The sequence below is a fragment of the Rattus rattus genome, chromosome 15 (genome assembly GCF_011064425.1).
Source record: "Rattus rattus isolate New Zealand chromosome 15, Rrattus_CSIRO_v1, whole genome shotgun sequence".
In the NCBI taxonomy this organism is placed as follows: Eukaryota; Metazoa; Chordata; class Mammalia; order Rodentia; family Muridae; genus Rattus; species Rattus rattus.
Genome location: NC_046168.1, coordinates 54681294 through 54701334, shown reverse-complemented (window position 1 = coordinate 54701334; position 20041 = coordinate 54681294). Strand labels below are relative to the sequence as shown.

Below are 20041 nucleotides of genomic sequence, written 5' to 3'. Positions count from 1 at the left end.
ATTGAGCTTGTCATTGGTGTTCAGGAAAAGGTCCTGGAGGAGATGGCTTAAAGCCAGGCATGGAAATGGGCACTCTCGGGACAAGAAGAGGTATCCCTGGGAGGTGACAGCATGCCCAGTGGGTCAGGGGTAAAGACAGATGCAACACGGAGCTTGAGGGCACAGGATGAGCATAGTGGAGCTTGGGAAGAGGGTAGGGATGACGCCAGCCTGGCAGAGGACCTAGGAACCTTGGAAGCCTCAGCTCCCTGGGGAATGGGGACCAGTAGTGACATGCCCTTGTATTCTAGTGGGAAACAAAAACGTCTAGCTTGTTCTTATCCTTAGCCCGCTGCTGCTTCGAGAATTTAACTCTCTCCCCATCCCTCTGGGAGCAGGCAACTTTGGTGGGAAGTCTGCCATGGAAAAAGATCAGGGCTGATTCAGTCATCCACACAGGCTAACATCTCTCCACACAAGGTGTTATGGTGGGTGCATCACAGGGAATGACATAATTAGTGCCCAGGTTCCACCTCAACAGGACTTCTGGGGGCTTTTATCAATGAGGTCCCCATTAGTATTTATCAATAAGATCCCTATTAGTAGTGAGCAGTTATAATTTGCCAGTTAATTTGTTCATTCTTTGTCAGCTGTCTGGGTCTTCAGGGAGTGAGGGAGTTGGACAAATGAAAAGGTTTGTCTTTCCTGCCTGCATCTTCTACCTCTCTACTCTTCTCTGGTGGATCCTCAGTCCGTCACTCAGTCCACGACTCACCTCCCCTCCTCACTGTGGATTACCTGTTAGCAAACTGCTCCCCCTCTCTGTGACCCACCCTGAGGGGTTGGCTGGGAGAAGAATATTAACAGTTCAGACTCCTGAGCTCATCTGAAATGTCAGCCCTGTTGTAAACACTCAATAAGGACTAAGTCATTGATTCATGGTGACAGTTCCAAGAAGGTGTCAGTATCATAATCCCATCTCACACATAAGCACCCAGAACAAGGAAGGTTTGAAATGTACGAAGGTAGCACTACTCAGTGAGCTAGGGTCCCGGCAGTTCAGCTCCACAGCCTTCTTGGACAATGTCTTTAACCCCCACCCCCCAAAGGTGAATGCCAGGACCTTCTGATCCCATCCCATCTATGAGTCCCAGCAGGCCTCTGAGGGCCTCCTTGTTGCCGATGGTGCCACAGACAAGATGACAAGGGCTTGCCATAGGACTAAGTTTACAGACGTGCCATTGAAGCCACGTGTCCCAAACCTCAAAGCCTACGGGACAGGGAAGGAAATAGAAGCCCTTAGGTGGAAGATGAGCTGGGGACCCTGTATTTTCTGGCCACCTCAGATGTGAGGTGATCAGTTGAGATGTGGATCACAGCCTTCTCCTGGGGCATCAATACCTCTTCGACAGGTAGTCATAAGATCCATTAAAAATCTCTACAGCCCTTACATCACCTGGAAGCACTGATCTTTGTTTTAGTTGCTCTGAGTCCTCTGGGCTTGCAAGGCTTCTAAGGACCATTGTGGCCATGGATTCTGTTCTCTGCTTTAGAGCAGGTGACAGGTAGTGGAGCGTCTTGGGAGGGCAGCAAGGTCACAGCAGCTGTGGCTCCCTTGTCTGTCTATGGAGTAGCAAGGTGCTTGGCCAGGGACTTAGAGCTAAAGAACAGGTGATAAAGAGAGTCATGCTGGCTGGAGAGATGGCTTAGTGGTTAGAGCACTGACTGCTCTTCCAGAGGTCTTGAGTTCAATTCCCAGCAACCACATGGTGGCTCACAGCCATCTGTAATAGGATCTGATGCCCTCTTCTGGTGTGTCTGAAGAGAGTGATGGAATAATCATACATAAAATAAACAAATCAGAGAGAGAGAGAGAGAGAGAGAGAGAGAGAGACCATTCTGTGGTTGTTGACCTAGTCTTGATCTCAATGGGCTGCCCCATCCCTGGTTCTGGTTTTGGCTGACTAAGACACTATTTTCTGTAAGTTTGGGGGACTAGAATCTATAGGAGTAGAGAAAAAGAATTATAGAAATGGAGGGGCTCTTAAGAATTGGAAGATTTGAACATAGTCTGACCAGCAAAACAGGAGCACAGGATGTACCAGATCCCTTCTTCTGAGACCCAACTCAGTCCTCAGAGATTGCTCTACTCTGGCATCAAGTAATGGAGGATGGGAAGAGTCAGATACCCCTGAAAGACCCGAGTGCCTGAATCAGGGCCAACCGTGTCCAGACTGAGGGAAGGAAGCATTGGTGTGTCGTGTGCAGAGGAGGGGCTTGTCCTGACTGCTCAGTAGAGATAGATGAGAGCAAAGAGCACCTAGAAGTTCAGGGGGGATCTGAACATGGATGCCCCAAGGACGTACGAGGTGGCCGAAGCCTTTCTACTGATGCACCACCGTGCCTTCTTTTCTTTCTGAAGTTAGAAGACGTGGGTGAGATCATAGAAAAAATTCGGATTGGCCATGACAACACAGGCATAAACCCTGGGTGGCACTGCTCCCACGTGGACATCCGCAGGCTCCTCCCTGAGAAAGACGTAAGTTGGAAATGGGTCTTTCCCAGTGCTTTATCTTTTCCCAGATTAAGTTCACAGCATACTGGCTTGTCGGCTACTTCAGCCTGTTAACTAGCTCGGGGCCAACACAATCTTTCAGTGGTTCTCAACCTGTGGGTCACAACTCCTGTGGAGTAGGATGACTGCCTCATGGGGGTCACATATCAGATGTGTGACCTGTCAATCAGATCCTTACATTATGATTTATAACAGCTGCAAGATTACAGTTATGAAGTAGCAACAAATAATTTTATGGTTGAGGGGTCACCCCAACACGAGGAAGGGTTGCAGCATTAGGAAGGCTGAGAACCACTGGTCAAGACAATCTGTTCTGGTCCATGTGTCTGTCTCAAAACAACAGGACCGGTGAGTGACCAGCATGTCCTTGACCAGAGGAAAATTTAACCTGAACAACTTGGAAAACACTAGGAAAATATAAACTTCCACAGTTAGGGGACGGCAAGCTATCTCTGACAAGACGGATTTAAAAACTCAGAGATCCCGCTTCACCTAACGGCCCCAAGTATCCGGGATAGGATTCAGATATTGATATTTAAGTGCAACCCAGGAAGTGCAGCCTTCAAAAGGCTAACTAACTCCTCCTGTGGTTGTGTAAATCTTTAAGGCTAGATCTTCTGAAATCAGGCTAGAAAGGGTCCCTGTGTACTGTGAGGCAATAACTTCTTTGTCTTTGGTTCCCATGATCTTCATCACACTGAAGAATCACTGGTCTTGGCGGTCCCCTCCTTACAGACTAATTGTCCTCCTTCCTCCTCACCCCAGGGTACAGAAACCTTGACTTTCCCCTGTGATCGATGGCTCGCCACCTCTGAGGATGACAAGAAGACCATCCGAGAACTGGTCCCCTATGACATCTTCACTGAGAAGTACATGAAAGATGGATCCTTAAGGCAGGTCTACAAGGAAGTGGAGGAACCTCTGGACAGTAAGTGTGTGTATTAGGGCGGGGTAGGGGGAGTGAGTGGCCTTTGCTGCACATGAAGTTCCTCCCTGCTGAGCGCCTGCCCCTGCCAGGTCGAGCCTCCTCACAGAGGAGGACGGTCTGTGCTATCACTGGACAACTAAGGCTCACGGAAGTTGCATAACTTGCCAAGTTCACACATCTGGAAGATGGCAGGCCAGTCTTCAGAGTCTGGCCTGTTTCACTGCAAGCTTTGTGCTCAAACCCCTTCCTCCTTCTGCAGAGTGATACATCCCAACAGATCTCCCACTGCCTAGATTACCCTGCTCCTGACCTTGTGCTGCTCAGTTCACCTGGCCATAGTTGGTGTGGTGTGGCCCTCTCTGTTCCTCTGTTAGGCTGGAGAGTACCTCAGTGGGAGAGTATTTGCCTAACACATGAGCACCTGGTTTAAAACCCTGTCCTGTAAAGGATTTGTTTTTAAGAAGGAAAGCAGGGTAGAAATCTCCCGACAAGGCCTATCTCTGGGCTTAGGTTCTGGGTCGCCAGGTTTTGTTTTCTGTATCTGCTAGTCACACTGTTCTCCATGACTCCTCTTCCTCTGCAGGACTTGAATCATCCTGACCACCCACTTCTCCTGCTTCTTCCTCCCTTTGGTCTGAGTGACATCATCATACTGTGGTTATCTTCCTATCCCCCTAAAGAGTCTGCCTAATGTCGGTCCTTTCTGTGCCTGCTGGCATTGAGGTCTCACTCCCCAGCTTTCTCCTCTCACTATACTGTGGGCACACGTGTGTACGTGCACACACGTGTTCTTTCTTTATAGCATGGATAGCACTCACCAGCCACTCAGCTCCGAGTAAGCTTTAACTATTCGGTAATCAGTGTCACCTACAGAAGTCTCTACCACTAATGATACACAAAAATGCCCATGGTTCTCCCCAACGGGGCAGTCTACACAGAAGCTCCAAGAACTTGGAAAACCAACCCCAAGTTACAGTGTAATAATTTTGGAAAACTGGAGTAAGACCCAGGATTCCAGTAAAACTCAAGACTCTTTTATGAAATGGGTGGGGCTGGGACACAGATCTTTCTGCTAATGAGAGTCAAAAGACAAGGGACGACTGTGTTGTCCTTGTTATGTAAAACAGTGACAGCCCCGGCTTTCCTTTAATCTGAGACCTCTCTCTCAATCTCTGTCTCTGTCTCTGTCTCTGTCTCTCTCTGTCTCTGTCTGTCTGTCTGTCTGTCTCTCTCTCTCTCTCTCTCTCTCTCTCTTTCACACACACACACACACACACACACACACACACACATTCCTTTCTTCATATTTTCTTTGCTATCCAGTAAGGGAAATGTATCTTTTTTTTTTTCTATCTCGACCGCAGATGGACACCCTAGGCTGCTGTTTTCAACACCACTCTTGGGCTGTTCTGTATAAACTGTGCTCTGCAGAACCCGCTCTGGGTTTCTAAGGAGACACCTCCTCCCTGACAGGCTGTGTGGCCAGGGTGGGACGGGAGGGAGCAGGATCCAGAAATAGCTATATCCTGCATCCCCGCATTGCTCAGCACTGAGAAGCTGAATTGGTTTTCTTAATTACCAAAGGACCAGAGAAAGCAGCAGGAGGTGGAGTGGGGGTGTTAGAAGATCATTCATCTCAGTCTGGGACAAGGGCTCCTGGAAGAGGCGTTTCTAACAGGTCCGCCCACCTGTGATAATTTCACATGCGGAACAGGCTTGAATGCTGCCAGAAGTGGAGGGGGGGGAATGGCAGGGAGAGGACAGTCATCAACTGTTGTGTCTAAGCTGTGACAAGATTGCTAATGTTACCCCACGTTGGTGTTGGCCCGACAGACTTGGGTAATGCTGCCTCTTTAAGCAACAAAGAGGCAATTTCATTATCAGTTACTGAGGCCCGTGACATGCTGACTGCTTCTGCGCCAAGCTGAGCAGGATAGACTGGCCCCCGATATTGTCTGTACCAGGGGACAGGCATTTAACCATTCCTAGTCTCGTGAAACAACAAGGAGCTTTGCAGAGTGAGGGAGAATGAGCTATGAAGTCAGGGAAGGTAAGGATGAGTTTGGAGAAGGTTTAGGTACAGGAGAGATCAAGTTCCACTTAGATGTGTGAGTTTGTGATGCTAGGCTCTAGTCCCAATGGAGGTAGCCATTAGGTGACAGGAGTTGGGAATTTGAAGCACAGGGAACTGGGTTGAAGATGCAGACTCAGGAGGTCAAGGAAGACAAAGGCAGGGTGTACAAAATGAGAACAGAAGGCTCAAGGATTTAGTAGCCAGGGGCTGTGTAGAAGATGAGGGGCCCAGGAAAGCCAGAGAGAAGCATGATGCTGTGAAATGCAGTGGAAAAGAAGACGTATCAGGAGCCATAGTGGGGTGGGGGGTGTGAACATGTCCCTAACTGTGGGTAAAAGCTACCCACAGCACACTGATTTGTTACACAAGTTAGTGGTGGCTGTGGACCCACTTACAGGGCTTGGAAGCAAAGCTCTTCTTGGTCACTGTAAGAAAGAGAACCACCTTCTAAGTCTTGTAAGTCCCCTGGGTTCACAGGAATGGCCCTTAGTCCAGGATAGGTACCACACCACCATAGTTTCCCTGCCATTGTGCTCTGGGTCTGTGCCAACATTTAGGTCATTTCTCTGGGTGGCTAAGAACAGTACTTCAGGAATGAACCCTCCACCCTTCCCAGTTTCTAATCACCACTCCAAAAGCTTCCTTCTCATCCCATTCCCTTGGATCTCCCAGGGCAAAGGGACACAGAGAAGGGAGCAAAGCCACCTTAGCGTCTGTGGAAAGCTCATGGAGGACTCGCTTGTCCACAGGGCTGGAGGCTGGGGAAGCAGCTGTCTAATTCTTCCCTCCTGAGCCACAGCAGCAGAGCAAAGCCAAGACCACACTCATTTCCATCCCCCTCGGATCCTTGTATACTAGTCATCATCACCCTAGTACTCAGCCACTTCCCAGGCATCGTGAGAACAAAGGAGATGTTCTCAGTCTCTGTGGTTGGGGGGAGAAGAGTTTCCCTGGGGATACTGGGGCAATGTGAGTGGTACCAGTGGGCTGAAGAATAAATCAAAGTCAGGAAGATGATGATTATTTGAAAATTACTCCACACACATGCCCAATCCAGTTAGAAGAATGGTGTAGCTAGAAGACAAGGCCTTGCATTGCCCATATCACAGCGTAAAGACTCAGTGACCATAGTGAAGACATACTTAGGGCAATCTCCTTGGACTAACTTGAATAGGTGAATGGGTTGGGGGACACTCCAAAAGCCCCCATCTTTTGGTTCTCTGAGAGCCTCCTGAGTCCAGATCTGATGGGTGACTCTGACTGAAGCACCCACTCAGGGTGCAGCTGACCATGCATAGCCAAGCAGCAGAAAGAAAATGCAACAGCTTCAGGGCCTGGACCAGAGCTTTGAATGCCGACCAACCCTGCTCCCTTGAGCTAATGAGCTTCCACCGTGCTCTTTCTTCCCTCTGTCTGTCTGTCTGACTGTCCCACTTGATGGGCAGTTGTGCTGTACTCTGTGCAGATCTTCACAGGGAATGTTCCTGGGGCGGGGACAGATGCCAAGGTCTACATCACCATCTACGGAGACCTCGGGGACACTGGGGAGCGGTACCTTGGCAAGTCAGAGAACCGCACCAACAAGTTTGAGAAAGGAACGGTAGGAGAGACACACTGAATGCCACCTCTCTTGGTCCTGAGAGTATCTTGGAATTCTGTGGGGTGAGGTGCATCTTCCCGTGGTCTTTTGACGTTGCTTTTCCTATGTAAACACAGATCATCCCCTTCGCTAGCCGATATACTTCCCTGGGTCCTGTATAAGGGTTGGGGTGGAGTGGAAATTGGGCCCGAGCTCTAGTTTGTGGGAATGGTCTCTTCAGAAAACCAACTCACTGAGGGTGGTTCATGCACGAGAACATGGAGGCCACAAGAGGCAGAGGCTAGGCTAAAAAACTCTTGATTGGGGGTCTGGAAGCCCGGCTCTGCCTTCAGTTCCTTGTCTGATTCAACTTTGCTGACCTTAGTTTCCCTGTCGCAAGGATGAGGAAACAAATATTATAAATCAGCTCAAGTGTGGAGTGCAGAGCTGAGGCCCTCAATATAAATAACAGCGGGAGCAGAAGGGCCCCTCACTCTCTCAGGTAGACTCACCTTGACCTGTCCATCGAGGGCCAAGCCTGCTCTCGATTAACGTTCTATGACTATAAAAAAAAAAAAAAAGGCCTGAAGGACACACGGCCAGTCAGCAAGCATTTGCAGCGCTTGCTCGGATACACTGTGGTTTACAAGAAGCACGGAGTCCATCCAAAACTTTGCCTTCCGTGCGGCTCTCCCAGCACAGCTCCCCGCTCCCCTGTGTGCTGCCCCACCCTTCACTCGGTCCTCCAGGACCCTTGGTCCCCTTCCTTCCTCTCCGTGTACCTAAGTCTACCTGAAACTCCACAGGCCAGGGGATCTCCAAAGAGCAGAGTCACGGCATTGATCCGGCTGCTGTCTTGCCAGTGGCCATGCATGTGTAACATCCACGCATGTCCCAAGGGCCTAACTCTCAGCCAGACAGGCCTTTTTATATTGAACCACCTGCTACTGGTGAGTAGGGAATTCACTGTGGGACAAGTAGCAGGTGTCCTGTAAGTGGGTTTGTAATGCCTGGTGACCCCATGTGCCAGGCTCAAAGGAGGAGCCCCAACCTGGCGTTGGGTCCTCAGAAGGTTATGTCCCAGCACTCAAGTTAATCATCTGGATAGAGACCATCAGTCTTCAACTTCGCTTTCCTGCCTCTGAATCAGGAATAACACGATTCCCAGTTAGACCTCTGCACTGAGAAAGAGGAAATGTACATCAGCATACTGAGGAAGATAATTTACAGGTCTCTCTCTGTCTCTCTGTCTATGTCTCTCTCTGTCTCTGTCTTTGTCTCTCTGTCTCTCTCTGCCTCTCTCTGTGTCTCTCTCTGTCTCTCTGCCTCTCTCTGCCTCTCTGTCTCTCCCTGCTTCTCTCTGTGTCTGTCTCTCTCTGTCTCTCTGTCTCTCTCTATATATATACACACCACACACACACACATACACACACACACACACACACACACACACACACACACACACACACACATACACACGGCACAAGAGATGAGCTGTTCACTGCCCAGATATAGTACTTAGGAGAGGATTCATCTTGCTCTTCTCATTTTGGAAAAGTAGATAGTTAAAGAGGTCAAAATAGATTCTGTGACGTCCCTGGCTCTAGACCAGGGATGCGTTATATTAGGTATCCAAACCCTGAGCTCAGATCACCCGAATTAGACACTGTTTCTAATACTAATTGATTATGTAATCTTGGGCAACTTACTTAATATCTCTGTGTCTCACAAAATAGTTCCGAGTGACTGTGAAAGCCAGCTGAACTAAGCCGTGAGATACCCAACTGTGCCCAGTTTGCTAGCCACGCTGGTCCTCGTTACGGCTTAGGAGAGCTCCCTTGACCCCACCTGCCAGGGATGCCTAGTGCTGACATCTGGAAAATGCATTGGTCTAACAGTAGTGTGCCTCGCGGGGCTAATGGATAAAACTTTGTCCATGTCAGAACCTGGAAAATAATAGATGCTCAACGAAAACAGAGAATAAATGGTTTAAATATAAATAAGATGGGGCTGGAGAGATGGCTCAGAGGTTAAGAGCACTGACTGCTCTTCCAGAGGTCCTGAGTTCCAATCCCAGCAACCACATGGTGGCTCACAACCATCTGTAATGGGATCTGATGCCCTCTTCTGGTGTGTGTGAAGACAGCTACAGTCTACTCATATAAATAAATAAATAAATAAATGTAAAACACCAAATTTAATATATATGTGTGTATATGTGTATATATGTATATATATACATATATATATGTACATATATATAATCTATTCTCTCATTCAAAACATACATGACCACAATCTATTCACACACGGTTCAAAACACACACACACACACACACACACACACACACACACACACACACACACACACACACACACTCTATCTAAGTCTGCCCTATCCTGTTTTCTTTGTTTCTTTTGGTTTTTTTGTTGTTTGGGGTTTTGCTAGTTAATTTGGTTTTTCCTTTGCTTTGTTGGGGCCTTTTGAGATAGGGTCTCACTCTCTTGCCCAGGTTAACCCAGAACTCGAGCTGACCTGGAACTCATGACAGTTCTCCTGCCTCCACTTCCCAAGTTGTGGAATCACAGGCATGGGCCACCATGCTCAGCCCCTGGTTTCCTTGCTCCGCATCTGGCCTAGACACTAACTGTGAATTCCTGAGTCCATCGCTGAGGACTTGAAAGCCTCCATGTCTCTAGCCACTTGCTCTGGGGGTCAGGAGTCACTCTTGATGCACCTCTCTTACCAGCAACCTCTCCCTGCCTACATTTAATCGGTTGCCTGGTCTGAGAGAATCTCCCCAGAAGACTCCTCCATCACTGTTGGCCCTTCCTCGTCTGCCTCTGTATAAAGCCAAACCTGGTCCCCAGAAGGTCCCACCAGCCCACCCAGTGCTCATAGAACACTACCTTACCTCAATGCCCCCAGGGTCACACAGGTCATGGACATTGCCCACGTCTACCATGGTTATTTGTAGACTTTCAGGACCCGCCCTACACAGCCTGACTGCCACGTCCCCAGCAGGCCACTGAGCACATTTAAAGGGCAGCCACACTCTCTCCGTCCTTCCAGGTGTTCTCTCTGTACTTGTGTTTATGTGCCATAGCAATGCCACCCTTGTACCCCTTGTACCTAAAAGCCACAGCAGTGTCTAAAACTTCTCATCTGACCTTTGGCATTCAGTGGGGTGCAGGAGACACCTTTCTACACCAAGATACTTAAATGGAGATGGGGCTGGCTCCTCTCCATAACAGAGTATGTTGCCCCACAATCAGTCTGCTGTCCCCAAAGGGGCGAGGCCTCAGAAGGCTTCTGATTTCCCTCTGTGAGAGCTGGCCTGCTGCACGTTAAGATCCTCCTTTAATGCAGAGGCAGCCAAGTGGAGTGTGGGCTTGCTTTGACTTTAATCAGTTTGGTGGCTGAAGCTTCTGGCTAACAGAGCTGGGCCAGCATTTCCTCATCCGCTCTGGACATAGCCTTCGAATAGTTCACACAGTTCATGAGACATTTTCTTCCAAACACCCACAGGCTTCTCCCAAGAGAAATCCAGGCAAAGGCAGTCTTACCCAGTAAGGACATGAAGCAGTGTCCTACGTAAGTGGGCGCTATAACTAGGCCAATGAGGAAGAGAGTCTTGAACTTGGACACTAAACCTTGATCTTTGGGATTCAGTTCTAGAAGGGAATCTCCCATCAGGGAACGTCCACTCAAACTGGGAATCTAGGAGATGGGGTTCCAGGGCTTAAAGTGCGATCCCCACCAAGCCCTCATCTTTGGACCCTCCAGGCTGACACCTTCATCATTGAGGCTGCCGACCTGGGTGTCATCTACAAGATCAAGCTCCGCCATGACAACACCAAATGGTGTGCCGACTGGTATGTGGAGAAGGTGGAGATATGGAATGACACCAATGAGGACGAGTTTCTATTCCTGTGTGGGCGCTGGCTATCCCTGAAGAAGGAGGATGGGCGGCTGGAGAGGCTCTTCTATGAGAAGGTACCATCAGGGGGTGCTGGGACCTCCCTGCAGCCACAGCCTGTAGGCCTCTTTATACTCAGGGTTGATCCTTGGAGCAGAAGATGCTGGCACTGCAACGAAGCCAGGCTGCACTTTTCCTTGCAGGAGTACACTGGAGACCGCAGCAGCAACTGCAGCAGCCCAGCTGACTTCTGGGAGATCGCCCTGAGTTCCAAGATGGCAGACGTGGACATTGACACAGTGACAGGACCCATGGTTGACTATGTTCAGGATGGCCCCGGTAAGCAGAGCAGGGAGCTCTTTAGAAAATGAACTGGCACAGGAAAATGGCCTTAAGCTATTCTTAGTTGGGCTGTTGCTATAGCCCCACTGTTACTGATGAAGCGGGCCTAGAACTTTGTATTTTGTGGTATTTGCATGTTCAACAGCCCTGCGACCGAGCAGAGAGAAGTTCCCTACAGATGAAGCAATAGATCATGTTGTGGGGATAATCTCCTTAATCCATCAGAAGGGTGTTGTCTTAAACTCTGCCCTCACCCTGACTCTCAGAACTGGCTAGGGGATCTGGGACAACCCAACAGAAAGCAGGGCTAACATTTGGAATCTCTCATGTGTCTAATACCCAAAGTCTAATGTTGTATGTTCCTCGGTGCAGGAGAGAGAGCCCAAGCTGTTCATTTGGGGACTTACAATCCATTTCTGGTTCTGACACTAAAACCAGCTTTGGACAAGTCAGTCTCATGGCCTTTGTGTTTGCTTCCTCCATAAAACGATGCCTTGAGAAATTCATTGCCCAGGTCATATTTCTGATATAAGGTAGTTCTATATTCATTTTTCGAACATGTAGAAGACCTTCTTAGATTTAAGAGTGTGATCAGTGCAATGTCACCCTCCAGGACAGCGTGGGGGTCACAGAGATCGAGACTCTGTCCACATGCTGCCTTCCCAGTGTGTGAAAAATGACAGGACCCACAAAGTGGATGTCCTTAACAAAGGCCCGTGGTCACCTGTGGGGAGGCCAGGGGTGTTAAACAGCTGTTGGCACCGAGTGCTGTGCCAGTGACTCCAGCCAGGATAGGCTGCTTTGGATAACTTTCAGAGAGATACAGATGGTGTAACCTAGGCCTTTGGCAGCAGGGCACTGACTCCTGTCAGCTGGGATGACAGGCCTAGAGAGGGGTTCTTGACTTATTCATTGCTAACTGCTAATGACAGTGACCTGGAGACCACGGCCTAAACAACTTCAGCATTTTTCTAGTGCATAAAAAATTCAAAGGCCATCTAAAGTGGATGTGACAGCTCCAGGGTGCCAAGGACAGATCCAGGGTGCCCAGGGAGCTGGTTCCTATTTCCTGCTCCCTCTAGAATCCTTATAAAAGACTCCTACCCTAAAGGCCACCCAAGGGAACCCTCCAAGATGAGAGCTGAGGCGCTGGCCCTCACATCCTCAAACCAAGCAGAATGAATGAATAGGGCACTCCTTCCAAAAGAGTCAGACCCTTAAACAATTACCTCTGAGTCCCACCCAGCAATCACTCACTGGCTTACCTATCAGGACCACCCTTGACAAGAAGGAGAATGAATCCTTATTGAGCATCTAAAGTCTAAGCGATGTGAACTGAACAAGCTTGTTTGCTGAACAAACTAATCTAGTTTGGTATAGAAATAGATGCCCTTGGACCTTCCCTCAGCTAAGTTACGGGTACAATACACTTTGATTAGTAGTCCCTGGTTCCTGCTTTCTGTCAGACCTTCCTTCTCAACAGCGGTTAGCCCGGGCATGGAACCGCCTAGACCTGGTGGGAAGTTGTTCTTGTTCTTCCTTGTCTGGGAGGGAAAATTTCAAGTAAGATAACTGGCCAACAAGGCTGTCAAAAGCCTGACATTCCAAGGGACACAAGGACACTCTCTTTGGTCTTCCATTGGGCATTACGGACTACCTTATTCCTGCAGAGCAGACACACCACAGTGAACTTGTAGCCTATCTAGAAGGCTTTTGTGCACTTGCTCTCTGAGGAAGCAAGGAAGGGGAGGACCCTTGAGAGCCCTCCCAAGGTCATTACAAGTTCCCAAGCCCAGGGCCTTTGGCCAGCTGGCCTGTCGTGACATTGACCCCTATGGTCTCTTGCAGTGATCCCCTACTACGTATCAGTGACTACTGGGAAACACAAGGAAGCAGCCACTGATAGCCGCGCCTTTGTCCTGCTCATTGGCGAAGATGATGAACGTACCAACCGCATCTGGCTGGACTTTCCCCAGGGGAAGCGAGGCTTCAGTTGTGGCTCTGTGGAGGAGTTCTATGTTGGTGGCTTGGATGTGGGCATCATCAAGAAAATAGAGGTGCTGGCCCTGGGTCCCCATGATGCTGACTCTCCCTGGGGAGTGAAAAAAACTGGCTGACCCATGGGGATGGGGAACTCTGGGCCAACAGAACAATAACCTGGAGCCCCTCTGAGTTAGAGGCCAGTCTCCAGCCCTCACCATCAGTGGGTGGGGTTGCCTCAGGTTTCCCATTTCTGCCCATTCAGTAGAGATAGATACCCTGTGTGCCCGTTTTCTCATTATTGCGTAACAAGTTACCATCAAATTAGTAACTGACAACAACTCCTGTCCTGGGTCAGGAGTCCGGCCTGGACTTCTCGGCCTCCTGAGATGAACGCAAAGTGTGACCTCATCTCCATCCCTCTCCAAGGCAACAAGCTGTTGGCCAGATCCAGTCCCTTGCTGCTGTAGGAGTGAGGCTCAGTTCCTGTCAGTCCCTGACTATGTCACTCACCAAAACCTGTCCATGGCTTTAATCAGAACATTAGGAGACAAGCTCTCTTGCTTTGAATGACCTGCCTTCCTACAGCCCTAACACCCACAGTCTCTTTTAAAGAGCTCACTAGATGAGATCAGGCCCACCATGGTCATGTTTTGATTGACTGTGAAATCTCCTCTGTGGAAGGTCTTCTGGCCGGTAGGTATCCAGCATATTGGGAGGAAAGACTGGGTGTGAGAGTGCAAGGCAGGGAGAGGACACTGAGCAAGGAAGGCTTTTTCCCAGCTCTGCCAAGATCCTCACAGGGATGGTGTGCCTTACAGCTGGGCCACGATGGAGCCTCCCCTGAGAGCTGCTGGCTGGTGGAGGAGCTGTGCTTGGCAGTGCCTACCCAGGGTACCAAGTACACATTACGCTGCAACTGTTGGCTTGCCAAGGACCGAGGTGATGGTGTCACCTCCCGTGTCTTTGACCTCCTGGATGCCATGGTTGTGAACATTGGGAAGAAGGTATGTGTGTGCCCTACAAGTGGAAGGCACAGGGAAGATGAAGGGGAAGGGAATAGGAGAGTCTTCACTAGAGACTGGCAGGAACCAGCCTGAGGAATGGTTGGACTTACTTAGCTCAAGCCAGGAGACTGTTCTCTTTTGGTCCTCTGCTGTGTGACATTGGGGAAGTCTCCTGGTTCCTCTGGGCCTTAGTCTTCTCTTACATTGTGTGCAACAAACATTTCCCTTCATTGCTTGTTCTGTGCTCAGTCCTAGACAAAAGCAATGTGTTTGTTTGCCATCCCTGAAGAGCTTTGGATGGTATAAGCTCTTCCCAGATGTGCACCATCATTGCCCTGCACAGATGTGCACCAACATTGTTCTATACAGATGTGCACCAACATTGTTCTATACAGATGTGCACCATCATTGCCCTGCACAGATGTGCACCATCATTGCCCTGCACAGATGTGCACCATCATTGCCCTGCACAGATGTGCACCATCATTGTTTTGTCCAGATGTGCACCATCATTGCTCTGCAGAGATGTGCACAGAGGTGCATGCCCTCCACACTCACAGCCTAGCAATGGGGCAAAGGACACCAGAGACGAAGGCCTCTGGATCTCACACTATAGCAGTTCCGATCACGTGAGACCCTTTGTATCTAGAAAAACTAAGAAGGCTGGAGTTTGCTTAATGTCTAATGGACCACATGAACTGGGATAGATTGTATAATCTCAAAGGTCAGTTCGGTCTCAGGCAGGAAGCAGGAGGCAGAAGGCAGCTCATTCAAAGACAGACATCTAGTTGGTGATCCAGAGGCCTCCTGGACCTTACCCTGTGCCTCTTTCTCCTTCATGAGCTGTGGCACCAACAGCAGCCCAGCTCTGTTCAGTCAGGCCACCTACCAAGGTCAGGCCTATCCTGTGATGGGAGCCGCATTCTGCACTGCAAGATCTTTCATGGGAAACTGGGAACGTGCCCCCACTCCCCACTAGGGGAGTCGGGAGTAGGGCATTCTGCACCACAGACTTCTCCCCCTGTGGCCAGATGGATCGTGTGGGTGAACCTACTGCTTATCCTGGGCTCCTGCCCTGACCCACTTCTCAGCCACTTCTCAGTGTCTCTGAGGCACTCCCTGATGCACATCACACCCTGGGCAGCCACAGCTCCTTCAAGTCCCGTCTGGGGAAACACAGGTCCATACGGGCTATTTACAGGGCAAAGAGCACAGGCTAACCACTGTACAAACTGCAGGGCCCTTTGGACTGGTGTCTCTCCGGAATATCAACCAGAGTGACAGAAACCCTGCTCCCGTTTCTCATTTGGGAACCCGCCGATTGTGTAAAAGGACATGAGTCTGTATATAGAAGGAATGAGGGACCCGGAGAACACCGGGGCTAGCGGACCTGGAGGGTGGGGGTGGGGGGCACAGAGAACACCAGGGCTAGCGGACCTGGCCTCAGAAGCTGGTCTCTCTAGGTCATCAGCAAACTCACTATGACCCTTCTATTTTCCACACCTGTATGGATAGGAGCAAGAAAGGGACAGGTTTCTTTCAGTTGCCAATAATCGCCCCAATCCTGCCTGGCCCTTCTCCACAATGATGCCTTGTATTGATGGACTGTGGGCCTGTGAGCCAAGCTCTCATATGCTATTCCTAACTCTGTGCTGCCCTGGAGAAGAGCCCAGGTACTGCACAAAGGCTCTGTCTGGAGCATTGAGCAAAGCATGACCGCAATCACAACACAGCACACACAGTCCATGGCCTGAAGCTTCCTGAGGAGCGTGAGGATGGGACAGTTGCTTGGGTGAGACAGAATATGGCAGGTCTGCCACCTCTCTGCATCGCCCCAACTCTTGGAGACACTAGTTGGTCTATGGGAATTCGTGGAGGGATGAGTAAAAACCCAGGACCCCGGGATGCTGCACATGGGTGACCCCCTCCACACAGGTACCCAGGGAGGGGAAGCTCTGCCCTCCCTTCAGGGCCTGCAGGTAAAGGGAATCTGGTCCTTCAGGAACACAATCCAAATCTAAATGGAAACAGGTAATTGACTGCCCACTTTGTATGTGGCTTGGGGAAGAACTGTCAGTCCCTCAGCCCATCCTTGCCATGGCATTCCTGGCTCACAAAGGGGTGAACTGGGTGTGGTAAGAAGCTGGGGACACACAGAACCCACTGTAGCATCCTCACACAAATGGCCTTACCATACACACAGTGCCATACGGTACACTCGGCACCGTACCACGCAAATGGTGCCATGCTATATACTTGCGTGGCTATCACATCCATGGTACCATACCATATGCTCATTTAGTTCTAACACACACGGGCAGGCCCAGCACCAGCAGCAGTTGCATTTGAGCTGCCTGGGTTATCTCATGAGTCTACAAGTAGTGTCTACACATCTCTCCACAGAGTGAGCAAGGATAGAGCTGGCCCATTTGTCCCAGGTAAAAAGCTAGCAGAAGGCAGACCTGGATTCAGATGGAGCTCTAGATGCCCCTGAGTCTACTGCCCAGCCTTCACATGGCCACACGTGATGGCTCCCATCACATGCAATGTCTCTGCCAAAGCCCCACCTGTTGCATGACCATGGCAGACAACGTGGGCAGTCAACGGTGCCGGATTCAGCTCAGAGCTTCAGGGCGTGGAAAGCCTGTCTCTTCTCCCTAGGGACATTGAGATGCGTTGGGTGGTTTGGTGGGCGGGGCAGAGGGTCAGGGACATGCATGCCCCTCTCGCGTAGGTGCTGTATGAAATGACGGTGTGGACTGGTGATGTGGTCGGTGGAGGCACTGACTCCAATATCTTCATGACCCTCTATGGCATCAACGGGAGCACGGAAGAGGTGCAGCTGGACAAGAAGAAGGCCAGGTACCCAGAGGATCCTGACCCCATACCCTGCTCACACCTGACCTCCACCCAACTCTGTCTCAACCGGATTGGCTCTATTCCCCCCACTGTACTCCTTAAGGGCTCCTAGCTGACTTACATCTGTTGCTAACACTTTTCTAGTTCAAGAGCAAGAGTAAGTATCTCTCCTCCAGGGAAGCTGTCCTTAAATACCAACGCCCATAGCAGTTTGCTTCCCTCTAAAAAAAAAATTACCAGCTGGGTGTGGTGTGCTGCACCTTTAGTCTCCGTACTCTGAAGGCAGAGGCAGGCAGAACTCTGAGTCGAAGACGAGCCTGGTCCACAGAGCGAGTTCCAGGACAGCCAGGACTACATAGAGAAACCCTGTCTCAGAAAACAAAAAACTACTTATTTTTATGTCATGTGTGTGAGTGCTTTATCTGCATGCATGATTGTGTATCACTTGGGGGCCTGGTGCCCATGGAGGCCAAAAGAAGGTATTGGATACCCTAAGACTGGGGCTACAGATTGGTATGAACGTCTATGTAGATGCTAGGAATGGAACCCTGGTATCCTGGAAAAGCCAGTACGCTTAGCCTCTAAACCATCTCTCCAAGACAGTTCTTCTCGTCTTTTCTTCACTCACCTGCTCTTTGGAAACCGTTCGCCGTAAGGCCTGCATGGTTGACATTGCTGGATCTTGTTCATTCCGTGGTTTCTCTCCGTGCACAGCGTGGGCGAAAGATGTCCTCAGGGGGGAGGAGTGACACGAAGCGTGGATAGAATTCTTCTAGGTTTGTTGCTTCTCGGCATCTAAATAATTGCAGAATGAGTGGCCAGCCTTTAAAATATTAACAAGAGGTCCATGAGGGTGGTGCTGGTGGTGCTGGAGGTAACATCGGGGACTAGGCTGCTGGAGCAATGCGGACCCAGCAGAGACTTCTTCCCACAGACACTCCAGCTCTTCCGAAGGATCTGATAAGGATCCTTTCCTGCCCTCTCTTGTCACACAAATCCCATGATGATGGCCTTAAGATGGCTGACATTGAGTATCCACTCCCTGCTGAAAGAGCCCTGTCGCCTGTATTGATTCAGGGCGCTCCCTTGAGCCTGCACTGTTAGCATCTCCCATTTATAATGAGACCCTGAGGCACAAAGAGATGAAATAAATAGTCCCAGGTCACTGGAATTTGAACTCACAGAGCTTGGGAATACATGAAGCACCAATGAGAACAGAGACCTGTTATTTAAAACTTGCTGTAACACAGGTCAGATGTAACACGGGTCAGGTGACGTCACCAGGTATGGTAAGGTGGAGAGATGTATGGTGAAGCGTCACTGTGGCGTGCTGACCACCAAGCATCCCATATGACTACGTTAAAAGGGAAGAGTTGTGTTTCTCCTTTCATCCTGAGCTGGGAAACCAGAACCAAATAAGGATGCTAGTAGTCCCTGAGCATGTGGCTGGTGGGAGCCAGCTGCCAAGGAGACTGTGGGTCGGCCTTGATTTCTAGGTGTGGTCTGGCTTTGGCCCCATAGCATGCTCGGTTGCTGCTAACCTCTTCTCTGTTCTCCAACACTAAGCCCCAAACCAACCCCAGTTTCTGGGATTTTTCTCAGGCTGATTCTCTTCTTCTTATGTCCACCTGATTTGCCGATGTGCGACTTCTAATTGCCGATGGAAGGGAAGGTAGGAGGGAAGCAGTCATGTCCAGGGGCTAATTCCAGTGCTATGGCTCGCAGTCTTGTTATAAGTGGCCACGCAGTCTGGAGAGATGGCTCAGAGGTTAAAAGCACTGGCTACTCCTCCAAAGGTCCTGCGTTTAATTCCCAGCAACCACATGGTTGGTTGGCTCACAACCACTATGGTGAGATCTGGCGCCCTCTTCAGGTATGCAAGCATATATGCAGGCAAAACAGCATCCATAGTAAATAAATAAATACATCTTAAAAAAATAAATAAATAAGTGGCCACACTAAGAGGCCTCGAGACCTGGCCATGTGGAAAGACTTCCTCTCTCCATCCGCATAGGTTAGTGTTGAGAGGGGGGCTGCCTTTATTTCTTACTTGACCAGGTGTGAATCTCATCCCCGAGCCAGGCTTTACTGTGTCTGCTCCTAGGAGGTGTTGAGTCCATGCCGAAGTGGCCTTGTCAGCAGTGTCTTGTACACAGCATGGGGCTGTGCAAGGAGACACTTATCCCAAGTAAACCTGTGAGCCCAAGAAGGAGGCCAGCACGCACATGCATATGCACATACAGAGGCATTATGGGAGTGCTTGCCGTAGGCCCCTATGGTCAGATGCTGTGTACTCACTAGTTAGGAGCAAGTCATTCTCTCTCCTCATCTAAGCTCCCCACCCCTAGAGAACTCTAACAGTCATGAATGCATAAGTTGTCAAGTAGAGGTGTCCTGTGAACCAACACTGTCTCCAAGACGGCGAAGTCCTCACACTTACCGTGTGGCACTCATGGTCTCACGCATACAGATGTTGTCTGTTTTTAAAAGTGTGCCTCTTACCCAGAGAACCATAACAACTGCCACTTGGAGTCATCTCTTTGGGACCACCTGCACCACCCCAGGGCCCATCAGCAGCATTATAGAATCAGTCAGCAGCCTGGCCACCAGTCAGGAATGAGGGTCGCATCATGCAGGTGGCCCTGCAGAGCATCTCTGAGATGATGCGGCCGTTGGGTAGGGAAATGAAAGCCACAAGAGCAACATGGCCTTCCATTCGCTCCCACTTCACAACTGTCAGGAATGGGGACCCATCCAGAACCACTGTGCTCAACTGTACGATTGCTCGATTGCTCGCA

At 49.9% G+C, this 20041-nt stretch overlaps 1 protein-coding gene across 2 annotated transcripts in view; it reads left to right on the top strand.

Moving 5' to 3' along the window:
- The window catches only part of Loxhd1 (lipoxygenase homology domains 1), a 149426-nt gene that overhangs the window by 96580 nt on the left and 32805 nt on the right, over positions 1–20041 (top strand). The window contains exons 25-32 of one of the 2 annotated variants that reach the window (XM_032885679.1): positions 2402–2518; positions 3320–3482; positions 7002–7156; positions 10923–11132; positions 11259–11394; positions 13246–13454; positions 14199–14384; positions 17119–17246. In XM_032885679.1, the coding sequence (XP_032741570.1) occupies positions 2402–2518; positions 3320–3482; positions 7002–7156; positions 10923–11132; positions 11259–11394; positions 13246–13454; positions 14199–14384; positions 17119–17246 (1304 nt within the window). The remainder of the gene's footprint in view (positions 1–2401; positions 2519–3319; positions 3483–7001; positions 7157–10922; positions 11133–11258; positions 11395–13245; positions 13455–14198; positions 14385–17118; positions 17247–20041) is intronic. The other variant, XM_032885677.1, reaches the window with a different exon arrangement.